The sequence below is a fragment of the Thamnophis sirtalis genome, unplaced genomic scaffold (assembly GCF_051295495.1).
Source record: "Thamnophis sirtalis isolate CommonGarterSnake01/CBP01778 unplaced genomic scaffold, rThaSir2_p1.2 scaffold_3, whole genome shotgun sequence".
Classification (NCBI taxonomy): domain Eukaryota; kingdom Metazoa; phylum Chordata; class Lepidosauria; order Squamata; family Natricidae; genus Thamnophis; species Thamnophis sirtalis.
Genome location: NW_028261383.1, coordinates 154,882,216 through 154,906,370, shown reverse-complemented (window position 1 = coordinate 154,906,370; position 24,155 = coordinate 154,882,216). Strand labels below are relative to the sequence as shown.

The 24,155-nt window shown below is 43.6% G+C and overlaps 2 protein-coding genes and 1 long non-coding RNA gene across 4 annotated transcripts in view; all 3 read left to right on the top strand.

Annotated features, from left to right (window-relative positions):
* The window catches only part of LOC106538099 (uncharacterized), a 94,365-nt gene that overhangs the window by 9,982 nt on the left and 60,228 nt on the right, over positions 1 to 24,155 (top strand). The gene's annotated exons all lie outside the window — the stretch shown is intronic.
* Positions 2,601 to 5,664, top strand: HOXC6 (homeobox C6). 2 transcript variants are annotated; one of them, XM_014052491.2, is made up of 2 exons: positions 2,601 to 3,429; positions 4,312 to 5,664. In XM_014052491.2, the coding sequence occupies exons 1-2, from the start codon at positions 3,030 to 3,032 to the stop codon at positions 4,626 to 4,628; spliced, it is 717 nt and encodes a 238-aa protein (XP_013907966.1). In that variant the 5' UTR covers positions 2,601 to 3,029; the 3' UTR covers positions 4,629 to 5,664. The 2 variants fall into 2 exon arrangements, with proteins under 2 accessions (XP_013907966.1, XP_013907965.1); XM_014052490.2 differs by having other exon boundaries at positions 4,288 to 5,664.
* HOXC5 (homeobox C5) lies at positions 8,384 to 9,873 on the top strand. Its single transcript, XM_014052494.2, has 2 exons — positions 8,384 to 8,917; positions 9,654 to 9,873. The coding sequence occupies exons 1-2, from the start codon at positions 8,443 to 8,445 to the stop codon at positions 9,866 to 9,868; spliced, it is 690 nt and encodes a 229-aa protein (XP_013907969.1). The 5' UTR covers positions 8,384 to 8,442; the 3' UTR covers positions 9,869 to 9,873.

Genomic DNA, 24,155 nt, shown 5'->3' with positions numbered 1-24,155 from the left:
AGAACTATTCCAGGACTTGTGCATATTTTCACTGCTGTGTAGCAGTTTTAATAAAACATCTGTTCTTGCTTCTGCTGATGAGATGACACAATTGCTTGCAGACTAATTTGTATAGAAAGAGACCAGAGAGGCATTTTGCTACATAGGTTTGCAGGGAAGGTGGGAAGGAAGAGATACCACCTTTGATTTAAATGCATTGTAGCCATCCGCAGACCGAGAGACCAAGACACCCGTGTAAAATTTCAGGCCAGTAAGTTCTCACTTGCACTAAAATACATGGCTGACAAAATGTGAGTTTTTGAAATCTTGAACTTTGTGTGTGCGTGTGCGTGCGCTTGCTTCTGTACTGTGTACATGTGTGCATTTTAGCATTTCCTAAATCCATCCAACCAAATGTTGAGGAAGGGTTTTGTGACACATTTCTTTGTGCCAGCTGTTTTTTCATCATCCTCATAACACAACCAAACTTTGAGGTTTTCTCTTCTGTTTAGAAAAGTAATAAACCCAAATTCCTTTATCCTTTCCCAGGTCTTTCTAAAACAGCTCTTTAGGACCTATATAGCCCACTATACCCTCCCTCCCTTCCTCCAACCATAAACCTGTTTACATCACATAATCTCAGCTCTTTCAACCAAGATTAGGAGTATTACAACACTTTTAAAAAGAAGTCCTTTTTTTAAAAAAAAATAGCGTTTGCTTACCAGGGGGAGAGAAAAAAAATATTAAGGGAGGACGGAGAGTTATGGAGGCTTTGTGACTTTTAATGGATTCCTGATTTATACTAGAGCATTTTCTTTTAAAGGACCACCGTTCTAAATATAAATATAAATTCACTCACTGAAGAGTCTTCACAGGCGAATTCTTATTAAAGAGGAAGTGGAAAGGGAGTTACTTCTGTCAATTCAGGGGATTGGGTGCCTAGAACACTGATTTAGTTTACAGGCCACCTCGGAACTTTTCAAATAATCCTGGATTGAAATTAATTTCACTAAATCCTTTCAGATTATGGGTTTACCCATCCTCCTCCATGTATGCCCCGTATAAAATGCTTTGCAAAGCAAACCTCCTAGGAGGTGGGTGGGTGGATCTAGGTAGGAAACGGATCATCTTGGCCCTTCTTCCTTCCTTCCCTCCCCCTCACCCCACGTTTTAAAAGAATACATCCTAGTCTATAATGTAAAGTTTGGGGGGCACTATTGCAAGCTGGGAAAAGTGGGGGAAAATGTAGTGGGCATCTGTAAGTCTCCTGCCCATTAAACCAATCTCTTCCTATTTTTTTTAAAGCTTTCCACGGCTTTATGCAAGAAGTGTACTATTATTTTTTTAAAAAAATTGCTAGCTCTTCAGAAACGCCTAATGCTGGACACAATGAATACTTCTACTTCTGCCTTCTTTTTTGTCTGTTGCGGTTGGGTTTATGGCTTTACTACTGCCTCTGATTACTTTGCTTTGTTGAACAGAGGAAAAAGACCATAAACGCTTTTGGCATCCTTTGGCATCCGGGTTCCTGTTGGAGCCGAGGGGTAATCACAGAAGGAGGGATTTGCTTCTTTCTCAGCCCACCAAGGAGAGTTACTTCATCCCAACAAGGGATGTTCAAAGTGTTGGCTTGGGGGGGGGGGGGAGGAAGCAAATGTAAAGATATTCAATCGGAGGTGGGTCTGGTTTCTTTTTATGGACCCTTCCATATAGTATTATGATTCTCCCTTTAATGCAGCTAAACAAAAGCCGCGGAAATCAGGCCCAGGTTTCCTAGCCCTAATTGAATTTTTTAAACCAATAGCAGGACGAGGGAGCCTTGCTTCGTTTACACATCAGCAGGTATATTTTACATTTAAGGGGCAATTTATGGCCCTGGATTGAAATTAAAATGAGATTAGCTGTCTTCATTTCAATTAGTGTGTCGGGGCAAATCCACCAAAGGAGTAGAATACAGTCCACTCTCTAATCTAAGCAAATATTTCAAGGGGAAGTTTTCTAATCAGCCACAGATATCTGAAGCCATAAATTCTGCTCCCCACCTTTTATTTTTGCAAATGTAAACACGAGGTGCTCCTTCTAACCCACATCGTTCCCTATAGAAAGGGAAGGTAATGTAAGACGGGGGGGGGGGTGCTACAAACATAAACAGGATCATACAATGACAAATTCTTCCTCTTCCCCCTTTTTTTCCCCCTTGAAGCAAAGTAATACTGGATTAAATTATGTTAAATGTAAAGATTAATAAAGCCAGCTCTGAATTTTGGGGCCAGAAGGAATGAAAGAAGGAGCTTGCAGAAAAAGTTCTTCACATTCCAAAGTCCAGGAATACTCTCCAAGAAGATACGGTCTCTATCCAACTGTCACTTCTTTCCCTGCCTGTCTTTTCAAGATTGTTTTTTTTGGGGGGGGGGGACACTAGCATTTAATTCCACGTTTATTGACTGATAGTAAATTAATGAAGGGAAAGAGAATTTATGGTTTAATATTGTATGCATACTTCAGATTTATGGCTATAATTTCTGCGCTGTTTAGTTGTTAGAGGTATTAAGCAAGAAAAGAATAAATATCCTGATTTCTGTTCTCTATGGTTCTTTTCCTTTCCTTTCTTCTTTCCTTTCCTTTTTCTTTTCTTTTTTCCTTTCCGTTCCTTAATATTTTTAAGGCAACGCTTGTTCTGCACTATAATTTTCTTTCCTTTCCCCCCCTTATTCTTTTTTGCCCCTCCTTCTTCAGTCCTCTCCCACCTTCCCTCCCCCCAATCATACTTACTCTCCCTCCCCTTCTTCTTCTAAACCATCTTTATATTTAGAATTTCGAGACTTACTTTCAATGCATACTTAGTTTCAACTGGGGAATCAACACAAGCAAAAGCCATTTTTCCGTGTCTTGACATCCAGTTTTCTATTGGCTCCCCGCGGGTCAGCTGACTTTGTCATTTTGTCTGTCCTGGAGTGGAGCCGTCCCTATAACAATCTAGTTCAGACTACAAACTGGAGACAGAAATAAATATTAAAGAAATCATACAAGCCAGGTACAGGGGGGAAGATATGAATTCCTATTTCACAAACCCGTCGCTCTCTTGCCACCTCACCAGTGGTCAAGAGGTCCTGCCCAGCGTGCCGCTCAATTCCACTGCCTATGACCCTGTAAGGCATTTTTCAACTTATGGAGCAGCGGTCGCTCAAAACAGGATCTATTCATCTCCTTTTTATTCACCGCAAGATAATGTTGTGTTTAGCTCCAGTCGGGGACCATATGATTACGGATCGAATGCATTTTATCAAGAAAAGGACATGCTCTCTAGCTGCAGGCAAAATTCTATGGGACACAATACACAAACTTCTATTGCACAGGATTTTACAAGTGACCAAAACAGGAGCACGTCCCAGGAACAGAAAGCTAGCATTCAAATATACCCGTGGATGCAGCGCATGAACTCCCACAGTGGTAAGTTTTACAGCTTGCAGAGATAAATTAAATAAACTGAACCATCTTTATGGCCGTCTCCCCAGCAGAACAGGCTCAGCTACTTTTTATGGCCCCATAAAAACAATCATATAGCTTCCTCACAGTTGCCGCTACAGGCCTTTTATTTGTTAAGTTGTTGCAAGCAAATATGGCTTGTTATGCTCTTTCTAATTAAAAGACTTTGGGAGTGTAAAATATCCATAATAAAGTGCAATCAGCTCTGATTCCATCCCCATGCCCTCACCCCCATCCTCCCAAATAGTTGAGATTTGGGGGGATTAGGTGTAGAAAATAAAACCGGGGCATTTTTTTTAAAAAAAATTGAAGTTTCCCTGGTAGGTGAGAAAGGGCATTGGGGGGGGGGGGGATGCAAAAATGTCTTGTCCAATAATGGGTTGAGAGATGGGGTTTTATGAAGTAGCTCGACTTCAGAACGTATGGAAGGAGCGTCTATTCCTAGTAATTAAAGCAGCATTGGAGTAAGATCTAATTAGATTTTATTTTTTTAAAGATTGCCGAAATAATTAAAACAAAACGTTCGGAATCTTTGCAAATAAGGACTGTTTCCTGTTTCCAATTAGAGGCTTTTTCTCTCTTCTTGTTCGCCTCCCCTCCATGTGCGCTGAAAGATTTTAATGAATAGCCAGCCTAAGGAGCAGAATTAAATTGGAATGGGTGGGGATACGAGGAAGACGGGGGGCTTGGAGGGTGGGGTTGTTAGATGACTTCCTTTCAGTTTTGTTTTCTTTAAAAAAAAATACGTTGCTTGTGTTTTATTTATTTTCTATGGACTACATAGACCTGTTGTTGGCCGAAGCCGTAGCTAATCGTTCTTAGTTTGTTTGGTTTCCGAATCCCTAGGAGTCGGCTACGGAGCAGATCGGCGGAGGGGGCGTCAGATCTACTCGCGCTATCAGACGCTGGAACTGGAGAAGGAGTTCCATTTTAACCGCTACTTGACGCGGCGGCGGCGGATTGAGATTGCCAACGCGCTGTGCCTCACCGAACGCCAGATCAAGATCTGGTTCCAAAACCGGAGGATGAAATGGAAAAAAGAGAGTAATCTGACTTCCACTCTACCCGGGGGAGGTGGGGCCGGAGAAGCCGCCGCCGAGAGCCTGGGTGCAAAGGAAGAGAAACGAGAAGAAGAGACACAGGAGGAAAAAGCGAAGGAATGAACGAGACCGGCTCGGCCAAGCCATTTTCTTCCCCTCCCCTCCGGTCTCACCCCACGAGCACATTACAGAGAAAGGTCCCCTTCCTTTCCTCCCACTACCACGGCTCCCTCCTGCCTCCCTTTCCCTTCTCATTACTAGCAGGCACAAACACTACATTGGGTTAAATTAAAAAGGGTGGGTGGGTGGGTGAGGGAGATAGAAATCCCCTTCCTCCATCTTCCGTTTCCAGCGCTCAGGTTCCAGACCCCAGGCTCCCAAATCTCCTTTACTTTCCCATTTAGAGGCTCCTGTCCCCCTTGCTCCTGGCCTCCTTGCCCAGTGACCCGGGTTTTTCCCCCTAAAACACACACACACACACACACACACACACACACACACACACACACACGAGTGAGAGAAACTCCCCCTGCCATTCCTTCTTCACCCTCCCTAGACAGAATCTTGCTTGCCAAAGGAGAGAAGTTCTGTGTTAGGGGGCTGCCTTGGGGTAGTGCTGTGTTCGACCATGCAGGTCCAATAGAACTATGGGCAGTTTCAGGTTCCTAATAAAATAAAATTTAAAAAGAAAGAAAGAAAGAAAGGAACGGCTGCTGGTGGCGATGTGGATTCGTGGAAAAGAAGCTGGGTTGGAAAAAGAAAAGAAAAGAAAAACATAACACAGTTCACCGACTCACCTAGCCCTAGGAAAATAACTTCCCTCCATATATCCATCTCGAAAAAGTCTACGTTCGCCTAAATATAGCGCTTTCTTTCCAGAGTAAACTCATTGTATTGAAAACACTACCTGAAGTCATGATGCATACAACAAACTGTGACAGTTCCTGTGTGAATATTTTTAGCTGTATTTGTGGTCTCTGTATTTATATTTATGTTTAGCACTGTAATGGTCAAAACGGTAAAGTGAATGGCATTCTATAGCGAGTAGGAAAAAAGCAAACCTTTGTGTTAAGCTTCCTAGCATCATGTATAAAAAAAAAGTCATGTCCAAAGGACTATGGTTGAGTATTTAATAAAAACTGGATATTATTTTTAAAAATTACTGGAATATTTTTTTCGACGTTCCATGGGGGACACTTCCGCGCCGAAGAAGCATTTTGCAAATCGACTCGCCGTGTTCCGTAGGGCGATCGAATCCCGTTTAATTTCCGCAGCAAGGCAGCTGATAGGCGGATATAATTTATTTTCTATTAAGTAGGCTGAGGATGACTTTTAACACCTCTTTCTCTCTCTCTCTCTTTTTCCTCTTGCATAACCATAGATATGTTCGGGCACAGACATAGGTAGGCAGAAGAAACTTGATTCCAGATCGGCAAATTCCTAGGCCCACAAGTTCAACTTTTTTTTTTAAATAGGGTGTTTTCTCAAGGCCAGTTTAAGCACAAAAGCACTGATTTCCTTATCAAAGAGAAAGGCCAACAAAAAAGGGGAATCTCTCTGCATCCTTTTCTAAATTTATTTCGAGGTTAAGAACAGGTGGGCAGGAATTATTGAGGAGGGGGGAGGGGAAGAAAAGTTCAGAAAGCGCAATGGACAAAGTCCCTGATACACCACCCAGCCACCGAGCTTACTTTGTGGCGGAGGGGTTCCACAGTGGCTCGGCTTTAGGTCAGAGGCATCCTAGTCCCAAATACAAATGCCTGGATGTGAAGTTCTGGCCTCCGAACGTCTGGATAGCCTTAGCTACGCTTCCAGGTGTTCCATTCAATCAGCCAGTCCCAGTTTAAAAAAAGAACAGAAAAGAAAAGACCACAACTACTCCTGACACCCCACCATTAAGTTGATTTCGCCCACCTCCGTTTGTCCGAACCCAAGGGAGACTGGAGTCATCCCTTTCTCTCGAAATCATAACAAGGAACCTCAAAAACTCCCAGAGCTGAGAATTGCTCGGTTTTTTTTTTGTTTTTTGTTTTAAAAAAGCCAGTCTCGCACATGTCCTGGGGAGGCGAGGAATAGACTCAACAACATTTCCGAAACCTGAGCCAAAACTTTCCAGGGTTTCTTTAACCGATTGTTCCTTAATGGGAACAACAAACAAATAAACAACTAAATAAGCTAACTTGTTCAGGGGTGAAAGATGACCCCATAAGGACGATTAAAAAGAAAAGATAAAATGGGCGCTTTCCCCGTTATGGTGGGAAGAACACAGAAGCCACTTCAGGAGGAGGACAAATTAATTCTTTGTAACTCCACCCTAAACAAACCAAATAAATTTTAAGTAAAGGAGAAAGGATACCCCAACATCTTCCCTGAGTATGGGGGGGGAGGGGACTATTTTTCAAGAAAACTCATCAGAACCATCCGGTCCAGTTAGCAAGCATGTCAGTTCAGTGAGGAGGGAAAGGATGGCACATTCTTTTACCTATCTCTCTCTCTCTCTCTCTCTCTCTCTCTCTCTCTCTCTCTCTCTCTCTCTCTCTCTCTCTCTCTCTCTCTCTCTCTCTCTCTCTCTCTCTCTCTCTCTCTCTCTCTCTCTCTCTCTCTCTCTCTCTCTCTCTCTCTCTCTCTCTCTCTCTCTCTCTCTCTCTCACACACACACACACACACACACACACACACACACACACACACAATTCTCCCACGCTGGTTTCCCTGCAAAGATAGGAAGAAGGGAAAAACAAAGCGAACCATCCATCCGTTCATCCCAAACAGGAGGATTTATCGCAAGGCCACTTTTCTTATCACCTCAAAGGAAGCTTGATGCACAAACTCCTCTCCACTCAGAAAGATACTCTGAGTGAAATCTTCAGATTTACCCCCCCCCCCCAAAAAAGAGAGAGACGAGAATTTAGCGCAATAGATTTACAGTTCCAAGGTTTGCTGCTTGACGCCCCCCTGGGCAGAAGAACAGGTTCTTAAGACTTTGGAGAGAGGCATCCCTGCCCACCAGGACACGGGTAGTTGGATGCCCGGATCTGTATGTGGGATTGGGGGGAAATGCATGAGGAAGATGCTGAGTTTTCTTGCCTGCCACATATCTGGTGTTAGGGATTCTTGGATACACCCAGAATCCTGGAGAACGCGGATACCTTGCTCTGTGTGCTCAGGTGCCAGGCACTGAGGCAAAGAGTCTAGCAGGCAAGCAACCCCAATCCTTCACACCGGGGTATTCTGTTGGCGGGCACACAGAACCGGGCAACACAGCCAGACACCCACCAGAGAGCCTGGTGGCACACCCAAGGAAACAGGCTTACGAATCATCGCAGGGTCGTGTTGTTATAAAGTCCATCCCACTCATCGGTTTGAATCAAAGGCAAACTTTCCCCAGGCTTCGCCGGGGTGGAAAACTCAAACTCGCGCTTGCCTTCGATCCCCTGGAAGACTTTTTAGAGGATTTGTGTTGTTTCACACCCCCAAAGCCTGTCGAATTCGAAGGGGTAGAATTCGAATCAGTCGTCATACCCCGAACTTAGCACCAGGTGACGCTCTAGACTCATTGTCTCGGTGTTTTGAGTGTGGGGCCTGTTTTTTTTTCCTCCCCTTCCCAGGGCTTCGTTATACCAACATATCACATACGTTGCACGGGCTTCCATCAATAACCTCCTGGGGTCATCAAGCCAAATTTATGACTGGCCAACACTGTCACGTGATTCTCTTTAAACATCCCATATTTGGGCAGCGCACATAGAATAAAGAAAAGAAGAATCCCCACCTATAAATTCTGCACTTTGGAGAACAAAAAACCCTGAACTTCAAAAGGGCCACAAATCAAGTCTAATCAAAGGGGTGTAAGAGAGAGAGAGAGAGCAAGGGAGAGAGAGAGAGAGGGAGAGAGAGAGAGAGAGAAGCTGGGTGGGGGGGAAATATAATTTCTGACATGAGTTCCTACGTAGCCAATTCCTTCTATAAGCAAAATCAAAATGTTCCTGCGTATTCCATGCAAAGTTATGGGAATTATGGATCACTGCCTGAGGTTCAGCCCTCCAGGTGCTGCTATACTGGGCTGGATCTGAGCATTACATTCCCTTCATCTGGGGCTTCCAACTCTCTGAACGGTGTGGACGTGTCTTCAACCCCCAGATCTAACCCTGACCGGCCTTCCTGTACTGTCATGGGATCTTCAGGGCACACTTTAGGCAGAGACGACCAGGCTCCTCTAAACCCAGGAATTTACAGTCAGAAGGCTGGTGGCACCAACAACCCCACGCCGTTGGAAGATAGATCTAAAACCAGTGGGGAAATCAAGAGTGAACCGGTGCAAGCAGCCCAGCCCAGCGGCCAGCCTGTTCAGCAGTCGCCGCAGCAGCCACCACAAATCTATCCGTGGATGACCAAACTACACATGAGCCACGGTAAACTTTCGCTTCTCGATTTTGTTTCACAGGGTTTGCCTTGGTTTTATAGGCCATACGGGGCAAATAACAAGGGGGGGGGGAGAACCGGGGTCGTAAATTTTACGACTAAGGCATCAATTGCTCGTAAAACTGTCCACTAAAAGGCTTAGAGGCTATATACGCCCAAATTTATGACGGCATAATTGGATCATAGAAACAAAACGGGTATAAAGGCAATATTCCATGGGGGGGGGGCGAAAAGGAAGTAGGGAGGAAGGAAGATTTTTAAGTGGAAGAAATAACTTGAATTCGAGCGCACACTTTCTGGGGAAGAAAATGAGCTTGTGGTTATTTAGAGTTGTGTCCCCCTCAACCCCCCCTCCCAAGAACCTTTTGCACGTCCCATAAGCCACGACTTTCTCTTCTTTCGAAGGAAAGACCTCACTGAATTTAATTCCGACACTTCAGCTCCACTTTCTCGGGTTTTAAACGGTGAGCCTGGCTTGCTTGAGACGGAATCCAAAGTTTTGGTTAAAGTATGGGCAATCGGGACCCCCGATTTACCAGTAAATATAATCAATGTTATGGGGGAGAGCCAACCAAACCTCCTATCCCACCCACCCACCCACCCCCGTCCCCTTCCTCTTGCTTCCTTTAAGCACATTTGGTTTCTCCCTTCCTTGGCATTGCCTGCCCTGCTTAACGTGACTCTTTCCCACCCCTCGTCCTCATCCGGTATCTTGTTCTTTTCCAGAAGCCGATGGCAAACGTTCTAGGACCAGCTACACTCGCTATCAGACTCTGGAGCTAGAAAAAGAATTCCACTTTAACCGCTATCTCACCCGTCGGAGGCGCATAGAGATCGCCAACAACCTGTGTTTGAATGAGAGGCAGATCAAAATCTGGTTTCAAAATCGGAGGATGAAATGGAAGAAAGATTCCAAACTGAAAAGCAAGGAGTCTGTCTAGGTAGAAGGTCGGGGTGGGGTGGGGCGGGGAAGTCAGCAGCACGTCTGGATGAGAGCCGTTGTTGTACCTTGAGGAAAACTTTTTTTCTTTGGGAGGTGGGAAAAAAGGAAGGGCGGAGGGGAGGGTAGCAGCCTGGGACAGACTACACACCCTTGCAAATCTGGCAGACAAAGGCGTCCTCTGATTAGTATGCAAACAGACCGGGTCTTTAGCTTCCAACAAGAATTCAGGGTGAAGCCTTCTGGAGTTGCCACCGGCCCCTTGCTCTCTAACCTGGGTCCCGCTGATCTGGGAAGGAAAAGCCTTGCTCCCTCTCAAAGTTCGCTCTCCAGTCTACTAGGGGCGATTTTTCCCTAAGTGCTAACCTAAGCAAGGACACCCTTTAGAAAAAAATAAAATAAAATAAAAGGGAAGCTCAAGTTATGCATAAGAGGGGTGAGTGCGACCGTCGCTATTTTCTCTCTCTCTCTTTCCCCCCCAATTTCCCGGCCTCGGCTTCTATCCATTGCAAGTCTTGGAAAGTTCAGGTCTGTTGAAATGCCTACTAATACTTTGCGTCCAAGTCGGATTTTGCGCCCGAAGCGACCACACGCGATATGAGAGCACTTCTTCGCGGTTCCAATCCTACCGCCGCCGGCCGAGGGGCGCCGCCTCCCGAGCAAACTTGCCTCCCTAGGATCGGGCAAGCGCGAGCTAGTGATCTCGAGACAATATTGACGTCTCGCGCGCGCGTGGAATAAAAAATTTGCCCCGTGAAGTCGTTTCCTAAGATGCTCTTAACCGGGAGGGGGGGGGGGACCCTGGGAAATCTGTTTGCTCTAGGATGTGTTTGTTCAGTGCTGGGGATGTTTTTCTGTAATCATCTTATTCCCTCCCCATTTACTTATTTTTGTATTATTGGCCTATGAAAGAAAGTGAAACGGACTAAGAGCAACACTGTTTCCGCATCTCTCCTGGGAGATCCTTGTGCAAAATAGTAAAGAACTGTGGAGGAATGGAATGAGGGGATTGGTGGGAAAGTGTGTGAATTCACTTGGCTTAAATATTCCCGTGTATTTATTTGTTGTGTAATTAATGTAGTATGTACATATATACAATCCTTATCCAAATTACACTTTGTTTACATATAGTCCATTTAAATTTTAGTCTCTTCCCCCTTCCTTCTCTCCCTGTGTTGTAATACCTATAGTATATTTATTGATTGTAATATCATATGTGAAAGCTCGTGGAATGACTGAATGGAATGACTGAATAGATGAATATTCATAGATTCATCAAAATAAACTGTAAATAATACTTCAACAATGAAAGGCCAAGTTTGGGGTGGGTGGAGATAAAGGAAATCATTAAACATTTTTTTCTTGAGCGCTGCCCAACACCAGATCTAATATTTTCTTAGTTTCCTTCATTTTATTTTTTAGAAAATATTTTTTGTTATGGTATTCAGTGCACTCCGTTTTCAGTTAATTGGGTCCCTGAGTTTTAGATTTAAAGGCTTGCTCAGATTCGTGGAACTTGAGACTTCTGTCCTAAGAGCAAAAATGGAAATGTAATAGAAATCAGTTTAAGATCCAATTCAGATCCTAAAATAGGCTCTTATCTACTTCTAGCCATTATTATTATTATTATTATTATTATTATTATTATTATTATTATTATTATTATTGCAGCAGAATAATTTGGGGTATGATAAATTCAATTGCAGATGATCTATTCACTCCCTTTCCTCATTGAAGGGAAAGTGCTTGTTCTTTTCTTGGATAGCTTGAGAATTTTTAACTTTTCCTATTTACGCAGCCTAGTTTGGTGTCTTCAAAACTTGTCTGGATCGTTTCTCAGAGTTTTCTTTCCATTGCATCTTATAGCAACAGTCCAAACAAGATCACATTTCTAAAGAATTTCACCATAATACTCCCCCCTCTCCAACTCAGTTGGAAGGAAGCTGGCTCTTTCCCCCTGCCCCACAGTTAACTTCCCATGGAGTTAGAGTGAAAGCTGTGCAGAAAGAAACTGGGCTATTGGTGACAATATCTGAGCTTCTTGAATGTGTGTGATTATTAAAAGGAGTCAAAATTAGAATGACAGGTTTTTACTTTATTCTCAAGGAACATGGGCTCAAAGGTAAAGAACAAAGGGGACACTTCTGTGTGCTGGGTTTCAGACAAACGGTATCCGGAATATGCAGTATAAAACTTGCATACATATATGTTCACATGCTTCTATATTTTTGGTTTGTTTATTTGGTTTGCCTATTGGGGATATTACTGGACCCAGTTAGGTGGAAATTTGATTTCGACTGGGATAGATGCAGGCCTCTGGAAGTGTGGGAGGCCGAACTCGGTGCATAGATGTTTCATGTGTATCTACATAGATCCATATATGTGTTTTATTGAATTGCATGTATCAATGTGAGTCTGGGGAATGCAATTGTCAAATTCTCTCTCAAACACACACAAGCCCACCCAAACTAACGCTCATGTCTGGCATGTCTTTGGGGCTATTTACAGTAGAAATGCATGCTTGGGAATTCGTGGGAATGATCTCAGTAGCACAGTAAACCTTTGTACTGTTTTCCTCCACACCATCTCAAAGAAGGGAGCAATTTCCTGAACCTTGAAGCAAAAGTTACTCTTCAGGATGGTGGGAGCTTTTGAAGATGCTCCTAAAACCCATCGCTTTCTGTCTCTCACCTAAAAATGTCTGTTCTGTTCCTCTTAAGTTCATTGGTATTTTTAGCATAGTCTTTTCATTATTGACAAGATAAAATAATAATAATAATAAGTTGACTAAGGCAATGGCAATTGTTTTATTTGCAATTTTCTGTCTACCTGAAAGCCCTTTCCCCCCCTTTCTCCTTTCTGGCTTTTACACTATTGGTAGCTTGATTTCATTTGGGTTTTCTGCCACTAATAGTTCAAATTTTGCAAGCATAGATAAAAAAAATTGGTTCCCCCTCCCCATTTCTTTCCTTTGCGATGCTAGATGGCCTTGTAAACGATCTAAAATTTTCAAACAGGAGCAGTTTTTTATATATTAAAAAAATACATGCCTACAAGGGGGGAGGGGAAGGAGAGAGAGAATGTAGATGTTTGGAAAGCATAAACTCTGCTATGTAAATCTAAGGGGTGTTTATTAAGGCATTGGAGACATGTAGACATGTTTGGATAACTGTTCTCTAACCTTAAGCCAAGGTTTGCTGTTTTACATCTGTCTCATTTATTCTGGTTTGTCTTGACTTCCCTCCCCTCAGCTCCACAAACCAAGGCACCTCCTTTTCATTTGGTCGGAAATGTGCCAAGGAATAACTGAACTTGACAAGTTAGGGTTAACAAAATCAGATGTACTTTTGTTTTATCGTAAGGAGAGTGGGGTGGGGGCGGGGGGGGGAGGAGAGGGAGAATTTGCAAGCCCACAGCACTAGCTCCAACTTTTCCATTACGGTAAGGCGAACCAGCCGGGAGATACACTGCCTTATGATTAATTATTCGTTTATTCAGCGAACAACGTGGGTCTATTTTGACCACTTTCCTGTCTTTTTAAAAAGTAATTTTTCAGGCCTGATTAATATTTGGTGGTTTGGGCTTGTCGTTGACTTTTGCTGTGCAAGACCTCCTACCCCCCCACCTCTCTCCCCTCAATTTCTGCCCACTTTTCACAGCGCCTTTTTCCTAAAGAATTCTTGAAAAGCAGAGAAGGAAATGAAACATCGCTTACCTTTCATAGTCATCCATGTCAACACAGTGGGAACTTTTAAAAAGCCTCCAAACAAGAAAGGGAGAGTTGGGGGGGGGGGGAGAAATGACAGACACCAAGTTCCAAATCTGTGCCTGTGTGCGGGTGAGCTTTTGGGAGGGGGTGGGGGGAGTGGGAAGCGGTGAGAATAACAATAATAATCCAGGCTTCTTTTTTTCAGCCAAAGCTTTTACTTTCCCTGAGAACATTAGCAGAAATACCAATGGCTTCTGACTGAATTTAGCAGTTTAAAACTTTTGAAGGTTATTTATGTGGATTGCCCAAAGCGAAAGCCCTGAGTGGCTCACGCGGAGCACGTGATGTCATTAAACTAAGTTTTATGGTTTGGGGGAGCTGACATACCCACAATATATTTACATCATATATAATCTTAACTGTCTCCCATCGCAGCTGCTAGAGCTGTTTAACGCTGGGACAGAGGGACCAAGGCAGTTAGTGCGATTACGACGTCTCGGGCTGCGGTTTGGGAAGGTACATCTTCTCAAATGGATCCCTGGCGAGATCCGTAAGTGCGCTCTTTTCTCTCTCTCTCTCTCTCTCTCCCTTCCTTGCGCCTCTGCTTCCCCTCCAAAGTCTCCCTGCTTCTCTCACATGGGGCGTCGAGCTATGGTGACGGCGGTAGGGTAGGAGCTGTTTTTCCGGGAATGGAAAGATTTCCACCCGCACCCTTTTCTCCCGAGGGCTGGGAAGCTGGAAGCGCTGGTTTTTCTCTAGCTCTCCCCCCTACCCCCTCCCAGGAGAAGGCTTTGACAGGGTTGTCCGACTGAGGGGAACTAGATTTTTGGTCTCTGTCCTACCTCACACACCCCTCCTCCAGCCTCCCGCTCCATTTGCCTCCTTGGGTCTAAGTGGAAATTAAGTTAAGGTCCTAAAGCTTGTTCCAGGGGTTCAGCAGAGGTTATTCCCCTCTCCTTCTTTCTCAGTTGCTTCCTCTGCTACCTGGTTGTTGAGGATGGAGGGAAATGGGAGTCAGAAAGGTTTCTTCCAAAGAGAAACTCAGTTAAGAAGTTTTGAGTCCTGGTTTGGATGATGGAGGAGGGGGATGAAGAGGAAGAAGAGGAAGAAGGAAAAGAAGAAGGAAAAGAAGGAGAAAGGAAGGAAGGAAAGTAAGGAAAGAGAGAGAAAGAAAGAAAGAAGGTATAGTGCATGAGCCTTGCAATTGGGTTCATACAGGGCAGTCCTGCTCTTCCCAGAGAGGTTGTCAGGCAAAAACACCTCAGAAAGGCTGGAGGTAGGCCGAAAATACCACATCTTTGTGGTCAGGAAAGGAGGAGATTAAAAAAAAACCCCACCATACCCCTAGAAGTTGTGTGCCAGTCGCTTTGTTTGTGTTGCTTAAGTCAGTTTTCTTCTGCTTGCTTCTCTCTTGCCTCCAACACACATCATTGCCTCTTGCTTTGCCAGAACCAGTTAAGCTGGGCAGAGCTTTCCCATGGATGTCATGGCTGAAGGCCGCTCCCTGGCCACCCTGGTTCCCAGGAACTTTAATTGATGGTAAATGAGCTAGGAAAGAAGATCTGGCCTTTGCACACTACAAACAAGAGACCTCCTTTGCACCCACTCTGGCAAACAATTTGCAACAAGACTTTCTCCAGGAACCAAGTGTGCTATGCAACATGCTCACTCCCTTTTCCTTTTCCCATTATCTTATGCCCTAATCCAAGTTACCTAGAAAGGAGGCTAATGAACCAGAAATGCTTGTCATAAATCAGGTTTAGGGCAACCCTAGAAAAGCCTAATTTGCTCCTAGGTAAATGTTAAGACAACACCTTTCTTCTCCCTTTAGGATTTCCCTCCATGCTGTCCCAATCCTCCTCCTCCTATTATGGATCAGTGCCTTTCCCAGAATTTCCCATACATTTAGCAAATCAAGCCTGGGGATGCATCTATACATATAATGGCTGTATATGGACCCTATATATATACAGGTCTTAACAGTTGTTGGGATGACAATCATGGATAATTCACCTAAACCAGACAAAGAGAATGGGACTAGACCCAGGGACTCCTATTATCTTAGCTAGAAATTAGATGACAATCAGCTCATGTTGATTTCAACTTGTTTTTCTTATATCTGTGTTTTAAATTCAGAAAAAAAGGAGCCTAGGACCTTCTCATCCAAAAGCCTTCTTTCCTAAGCCCTACCCAGTTAGCTAGCACAGAATTAGCATTTTAAAGGCATGCATGATGGAAGGCCTACATCTAGTGCTTTACCTTTTTTTTTCATACATTGTATTGGCTGAATGTCAATGAATGGAAACAACTATCTCAATAATAGTGCAGAAGGTATCCTTTATTTCCCAAGAGCAAGCAACGGTGAAATTGTCCAGAGAAAGTTGAGACAATGGGTTGCAAAATAGGGCATCTACAAGAGGTAAGAAAAATGCTATCTTAACATGAAGGGAAGTGAATATATTTGATTGGAGCTTGCCAAAAAAAGGAGAAAACCAAATAGCTTCCCACTCTCTGCAAGAGATGGGATGCTCACAATAGTCTGCAGTGGAAAAAATTGAAAGCCATCACCTCCCACTCCTCCTCCGCTGCCTTCCCACAAGCCCTTCAATAGTCAACAGCTCTTCTACACACAGGAACATATGGGAGTTAATCAACAAAGGATATTATTCCTCTTCCCTCTTCCTCTTTTTCTACTTTTGTGTGAAAACAACACAAGCTGCTGTTGTGTCTCTGATGGAGGGGAACATCCCCTAGTGGATATTATCTCCTTCCTCATGACTCTCTCTTGCCATAGGACAATATACAAATCAAATGACACTTAAATAAGTTTCCAACAGGCTGAGACAGAAACTTGTGCTCAGAAGAACATTTAGATCTGCTACAGGCCTATGTGTAGCCTTCTGCAGGAAGATTATGACATGGAATTTTAAGGGAATAGATCCTGTTTCCTAGAGGTGGGCCAAACTGTCCTTTTCTGACTTAAGCCTCTCAGAGTCCTTTCTTAAAGGACCAGGTTCTATGACAGGCGTGTTTCCATTCTTGATGGTTCTTCTAACCAGACTTTATCCTTACCTAGTTCTCCACTGATGCATGGGTGCATATCACCCTTTCGCTGGAGAAATGGGAGTCTGTAGCCTAATACATCTCGAGGCACCAAAAATAGCCCTGTACAATTATTTATCCATTCTGCTCCTCACTTTCAGGGTTGGCTGTTTGCTTCCTGCCTAAATAGCTTCCTTGGAAAGAGTCACAAGAGGGAAATTAATGTAATTGTCCGTAGAAAGACATACATTGCTTAATTCCAATACCCTCCTGCCATTGGCAGTCCTCTTAAACCTGAATGCCATTATATAGTTTGAGGTATACTTAATCCCAGGTCTTCTATTACAAGTATTCTCTTAGAAAGAATGTGGAAAAAGCCCCCTCCATATTAGGGGTCTCTGGCTCACTGTCTGTATTCCAGCAGAAGATTGCAAATTTCAGCAGGCTTCTATAATAAAAGCATGAAGACTTGTGGAAATTAGTAAAATGGAGTTCTGAGAAAATGTATTGGATTGGGTTGCCCAAATGTTCAAAAGCCACTCTTTACATTCAAAAGGTTATGGTCTGGGCTAATAGTAAATTAATAGTAATGTGTTCAAGCGGCGCCATACTCCAGACGAAGTACTGGCAGTGGTAGCAGCAGCATCTCCCTTCTTCCCCACCCACACCAGCTTCTTTCTCTGCCTAGCCTCCTCCTCGTCTTCTTCCTCCTCCTCTCTCTCCCTCCCCTCTCTCACATACACTCACACATATACAAACAATTTGGCCCTGACACCAACCTAATTCTACCTGAAGGCTTTCTCCCTTCTTTACATGCACACAGCTCTCCCCAAAGTTTACTTTGCATTCCTGCTTCTACTGGCTTTGAGTTGCAGTGGTTAGAGCCAGACAAGGAGAGACAGACGCCTTCCCAGAGGACACTTAAGTTTCAGCCCTGAAGAGGCTTACACCTATTTGGGGATAGACACCCGGGTACCAGAATGCACCAGAATGCAAATACGTAGTTGGTTGCACATAAAGATTTTCTAAAGTGGCCAAAGACTTTATGATTATACCATATCTTTGACAAAGCTGAAGACTAAAGACATTCAATGTCTACAGAAGAAAAAAGAGGAAGAAACACTCACCCATAAAGAAAAATATTATGAAAGAATCTCTCAAGAACACAACAAAGGCAAAATAGTCACCCCCCCATTTTATATCCTATGTGTGTCTGCATCTTTATCACGATAGACATGCATATGAATAAACATGCACAACATTTATATTTGGCAAACTGCATTCAGTTGCATTCAGACAGCATTCAATCAGGCTTATAGTGGGGGCACTGGCTTCCACCCCTTTGGTTTATTAAGGGCTGCAACTACTAAAATTTCATAAGCCATTTCCCCAGCACACAAAAAGCTCCCCTACAGAGAACTGTTTTCAGCACCATTGCAGTACCAGTTCAACTAAAGTAATCCGGATTTCTGAACACAACCTGAATTTTCTTTTAAAGGAGCCTCCATAGCTTCAAAGAGGAAAAAAGAAAGACAGGCTAGTCCTCTCTTTCAAGAATCTAGGATGGTACCTCTCGTCCTCTCCAGTACTTTGTGCTTATTGGTCACTCAACATAAGCTACACTCCCCACAATCCCTGTGGGAGCTGCCTAGTGGAGCTGTGCAAGTTTAATCCTTTAGGTAAGGAAAGACGAGGAAGTACTAGTGATGCTTTCTCAAAAGACCACTGGACTTCGTTTTTCCTTGAAGATGTTTCACTCTTCATTCAAAATGAATGGAATGTGCTTCTTGGATGAAGCGTGAAACATCTTCAAGGAAAAACAAAGTCCACTGGTCTTTTGAGAAAGCACCTTTGGGACAACCATGAGCTGGATGACTGAGAATCTCCATAGAGGAGGAAGATCTTCAGATATCCATTGCCTTCCAAGCATGTGTAAAGGAACATTCCCCCTAGCAGCAGAATCACATTAAAAAAAAATCAACATTTTAGTCTGTACATAATTATAACATCTGTCTCATAGGAACTCCTTGAAAATAACAAGAACCAATAAAGAACTGACCCAATCTTTGAAACACATGGAGTGAAAGGCCCACAGTGCTTCTCCTGTCTATTTTGCACTGGAGCAGAAAAGGTCTGGCATTGCCTTGGAGCACTGAAAGAGGTGGCAATTGAACTAACCTCTGAGGGGTTGAATAATTGGGATCTCTTCTCTAAATACAAAATAACCCCAGGATCCTGAACACTAAGATCCATCTCTGTGGAACAATCAACCTACTCTTGGGTGTCATCTCAGTCTCAATATGGATTTTTCTAAAGCAGCACATATTTGGTCAAGTTCACACAGGAGAGAAAAGACATGGACCATTTCCACTTGATAGAAAGATTGGGATGGGTAAAGAGGAGATAGAGTGGATGAGAGAAGGAATCATGGCTCTGACCTAGCATGACTCAGAGGTTTTACCTTTGTTTATCTGCTGGTGGCTTTGGAAATGCATCGGCCTGGGGCACTTCCTTGAGAAGAAACTCTGAATCCAAGAAACCAAAGAGGGTACAAGCAAGATTGGATTCTCATTTGATTCTTGGGTAAGACTGGTGGGTTCCCGAAAGTTTATTTTTAGACTTTTCGTAGCATGAACCTGTGTGACTTGTACCTCAGGTCCTTCTACAGCCCTATATCAATAGACCTTTCAGTACCAGAGGAAGTTCAGCAGGGCCCTGACTTTTAGTCTGCTGATCCTTGCTTGGAAACATGGTGATGGAGCAGAAGGATGGGATTTGATTAAGGCAATATTCAAAGCAGGCATTTTCTGGTTTGTTGACATCCAGCTGTTATTTTCCCCAGTCTTCCTGAAAATTTGGGAATTTCATTCCAAAGCATATCCTAAGCCAGAGTGTGCTGGAAAACTCCAGTTTAGGATATGATAGACAGTAGAGAGGGAGGTAGATAATTCCCTTTGATATGTATAATCAGAAGTTTCCCCTTGGGATTCCAATTCATATCACTTTCTGCTTCAGTACATGCAGGTCTTTGCCAAAGCAGAGGGATAAAAAGAGGGCAAATATTTTATCCTCTAAGCAGTATTTCTCAATCTTAGGAACTTGAAGGCATGTGGACTTCAACTCCCATAATTCCCTAATCAGTATGCTAGTTGAAGAATTCTGGGAGTTGAAATCCACATATTTTAAAGTTGCCAAGGTTGAGAAACACTCTTCTAAAGTGTTATGAGTCTAAGAAGTGCTGAGTCATCTGCTCCCACCCTTTCTTTTCTAGATGCTTTTTTCTTTCTTGAGGGTTCTCCTTTATTTAGCTAGTTGTGTCCTGCCTTTATTTTTATAAATAGCTCAAGGCACTGGGTGTATTGAACCTAATACATCTTCCTCCTCCTATTTTCCCTACAACGACCCTCTGAGGTGAGTTGGACTGAGAGAGAGTTGTTGGCCCAAAGTCACCCAGTCAGCTTTCATGCGTGAAGCACAACTAGAACTCACTGTCCCAGTTTCTAGCTTGGTGCTTTAACCACTAGACAAAACTGGCTCTCTTTCTAATCTTTCTACTTACTGAAAGACACAAAGGGGAGTAGAAGATTTGTGCCTCTTGGTGAATTGCAGAACAACAGAGTTGGAAGGGACCTTGGAGGTCTTCTAGTCCAACCCCCTGCTCAAGAAGGAGATCCTATATCATTCCTGACAATTGGCTGTCCAGTCTCTTCTTAAAACCTCCAGTGATTCCAAGATGATGAGGAGGTTGGCTGCAATAGGATCACAGGATCCATTCTCCTTCCTTCAGGAGAGAAATCTGGAAGGCATCAGGCAAGGATGTTTGTCAAAGCCAGCCAGAGGGAAGCAAATTGAGATCAAAACAAGAGATGTGGAGTTGTCAGAAGCCTACCATTTTACCCTCCCCTCTTTCTCCTTCTTTTTCGTTCAATACCATCACTCCCTCTAATAATTCAGCCAGACTTCATTAATCCCTTACTTAGCTCAATGTGTTATTTTGCTCAAACGTGGTATATCTGGGGGAGCTTTCTCTTAAAAAACAAACAAACCGTAAATATAATTTCTACCACAGGTAGAGAGAATAGATCACAAGGCTTAATCGTCTGAGCTTTTATTTGGAAATATTCATCATTCATGGATATTCACCTTAAGCTGATTATTATTTTTAGTGATTTGAATAAAGATTGGACTCCATAAAAAATGATCTATTTTTAAAACAATCACTTCGCCTTGGTATCACACGCATTATAGAAAGAGCCGTTTCCCATATTGCCAAGCCCCAAATGCATTCTTTAAAAAAAAAAGAGTGAGGGATCAATTTATCTGTCTGCCTATTATAAGCATCAACTGATATCTCTGTCGTTTTTTTTTTCTAAGGAAGAAATCTGGGAGTTGGAATGTGAAACCAAACTTTTGTTTATATTACTATAAGCACACACACTGTATCCTGTTAGCTTCAGCCTTGTAATGTCTTAAGCAGTGGGGTATATTGCAGGCATTTTGCAAACTTACTTGTAGAACTGCACCCTCCCTCAGCAAGTTGCTTGCTAAACTGTAAGGTGATCTCATTGAATAGAATTACTCTGCAGAAAAAAAGCAGGGAAAAGAGCAAACAGAAAGCCAACCGCATGCCCCTTTCAGCCTGCTCTATTTGATGTGCTTTGCCAGGAAGTAAGATGAGAAGGAAATTAGCCAAGCAAGGAAGGTGCTTGGAAATAAATTGTTGGGTGTCCCTTTGGAGAGAGAAGCAAAATTCTCTTACATCCACATAGTCTGCTTTTACTCTGTAGACCCTGAAGGACAGGAAGGCAGAAAGGAGAAGTTATTTCTCAGGGCAGCTGGATTTCCGATAGGCCCTTGTTTCCCAAGCAGGTGGGAGCCAAGGTTCTGATGCTGTATGGGTTTTGGTGTATTGGGTGTTAATTTTAAGACTTGATTCTCTCGTTGCCAGCAGATCTTGTGCAAATATTTTGGGCAGAACAACGTTGTTTGATTATTTTCAATTTGATTGGGCCTGAATTAAATAAATCAAAAAAATCCTCACGTCACCTCAGGTCCCCTTCTTTAGTTCCTTGGGAAATGTATTTTTAGCCATTAAAATTTTTTTCGTGGTCCCTTTTAAATGTTTAGGTTTTTCCAAAGGTATGCTAGGGTTTGTAAGTACCTCTCCCCCAAACTCCTGCCATGCTTTAAAAATTAATCTTAATGCATAGAAATGTTAAGCCCGTGCAGAATTTATTTGCTCCAGTTCTGATTTTCTCAAAATTTGTACATTTCAATCTCTCTCTCTCCCTCCCTCCCTCCCTGTCTGTCTCTCTGTGTCTGTCTGTCTCTCTCTGTGTGTATATGTTTGTTTAATAGAGGAAGGAGATGTTGAAGATATTATATTTTGCCTCTCCTTATTTTAAAAAGAGAGAAAGCAAAAAAAAAAAAAAAACCCATCTACACCAATGTCAGGGATTGACTGATTTGTTGCTTATATTGATTTATAATTTGGTCCAGAAAGAGCTCCGCTATCAAATGGCGTTTCTATTTGGTTAAGAATTGAATTCCTAGTTATCGATTGCCGGGGGGGGGGGGGGGAGATTTGCTGGGCTTGCCATTTTTGCCTTTCCTGCCTGTGATACCCATAAATCCCGCTTCAAGCCGTTCCCTGTCATGGTGGCAAATGTCGTGTTCTGTGGCTGTTATTGTTGGGTTACTTCGATTTCAGGGTGTGAATTCATTTCTTTGCAAATATAATCCATAACCCAATAGCCCCATTCAATAAGTAGAGGACAATAGTCATATTTTAGAAAAAAAAAGGAAAGAAAAGAAGGCAGGCTGACAGAGGGAAGCTCTTAAAACTTATTTGTCCACCCAACCATACGCCTATCTAATATCCGGGCCTGATTTTTTCCGAAGCCTAGAAAATGGAAAAGAGTAATTTCAGGAGGCAAAAACTAACAACCAATATCCAGCTCATTACACTCTTCTTCTGCAGAGTCTGTCATGCTTAGCCATCCCTTTATATCTGCAATCCGTTGCACGACACCATGTGCTGCCTCTCTATCTACTTGTGCATTATTACCAAACATGAAAATATACAAGGCAGTACGTTCCTATCTGCCATGTTTGGAAGAGTTCAGGTTTCTTCTTCCCAGAAAATGGCATGTGGTGGAGAAAGGAAGGGAGGGAGAAAATACATACATACAACACTGTTTCCCTTCCTGTTCCCATTCTGGCGCAAGGCAGGATTATAGCTGGTTTGAATGTATAATATAAACAAGTCGAGGTAACATGAATGGCTGTTTATGCACAATTGTAGGGAGATTCCTGAAGTCTGTTAAGCAGCATGCCTGTGGGGAAAGAGGAAAGGAAAGAAGGGAAGGGAAGGAGAGGAAAGGAAAGGAGGGAAGGAAAATAATCCGTAATGCCTTTTTTTAAAGGCAGAAGACTTTCTCTCAGCATTGTGTGCCCCCCACCACATACATCCTTGCCCCCCCTCCACCAGGTGGCTTATAACAATATATCCACTCTCTGCTCCTTTGGAAACGAATGGGAGGCTACTGTAGGCTTTTATTACGGAGCCTCTCACAGTCAGTGGAAAAGGGGGGAAATGGGGGGGCGAGTGTCGTAAACGCAGGCAGGTGTCCAGTTTGATCTGTCTAATCACAGGAAGCGGTTTGGGGGGTTTGCCTGGCTGACTTCGGGCTGTAAATACCACCGGTCTGTCGGCCCTTTGCTTTCTCTTCCTTCTCAGAGGTGCCTGTGAAAAGATAAAACAAGCACACACAAAAAAAGGGGGAGGCGGAGCGGGGAGGTAGGCTCAAGGTGACTGTGTGTGTGTGCGTGTGTGCGTGTGTGTGTTTGTGTTGTAGGAAGGGAGCAGTAACCCCATGTGGAGGATTGGATCTAGTTGACCCCGGTCCCAAGGAAGGGCCCCATCTCCCCTGTTTGAGAGGAGTTGCTTGCCGCCGTTTCAGGAGCCCCGATCAGCGCTGGCCGTTCCCTCCTAAAAGAAGGATCCTTCAAGGATCCGCTGGAGAGCAAGGAGGCTACGGGCGGGAACTGAGGCTCCTTCCAAGAGAGGAGGCGCCGTTTGCAGGCCTGCCAAGGATGCTCCGGGCGCCTTACCAGACAAGCAGGGCCTCCTCCTTCTCCACCTCCAGTTTCTCTGCCGGGAGTTTGAAGGCCAGCATTCCTGCAAGGACTGCGGGGAACTGAAAGCCAGAGGGATCCTCGGAAGCGGAGCCCACCTTCCTCCTGGAGCCAAACTCTTTTGAAACGTGCAATGAAATAATCTCATTCGGATCGCTGTCCTCCCCAAGAGAGGAATCGCCCCTTTGTGTCAGAAACACAAACACCCGTGCAAACCAGCTTTGGCCTTAAAGAGCTTCGGCGGCGCCTGTAAGCTCCGAGCTATTAACAACTGAAATTACAATGGTCGAAAGGGGGACAGGGAATCTCTATCTATCTATCAAAAGTCAAACAATGGAGGGGTTGAGTGGGGAGCGAACTGCAGCTCGTGTTCAGCGTGGGAGACAAGGCCCATTCTCGA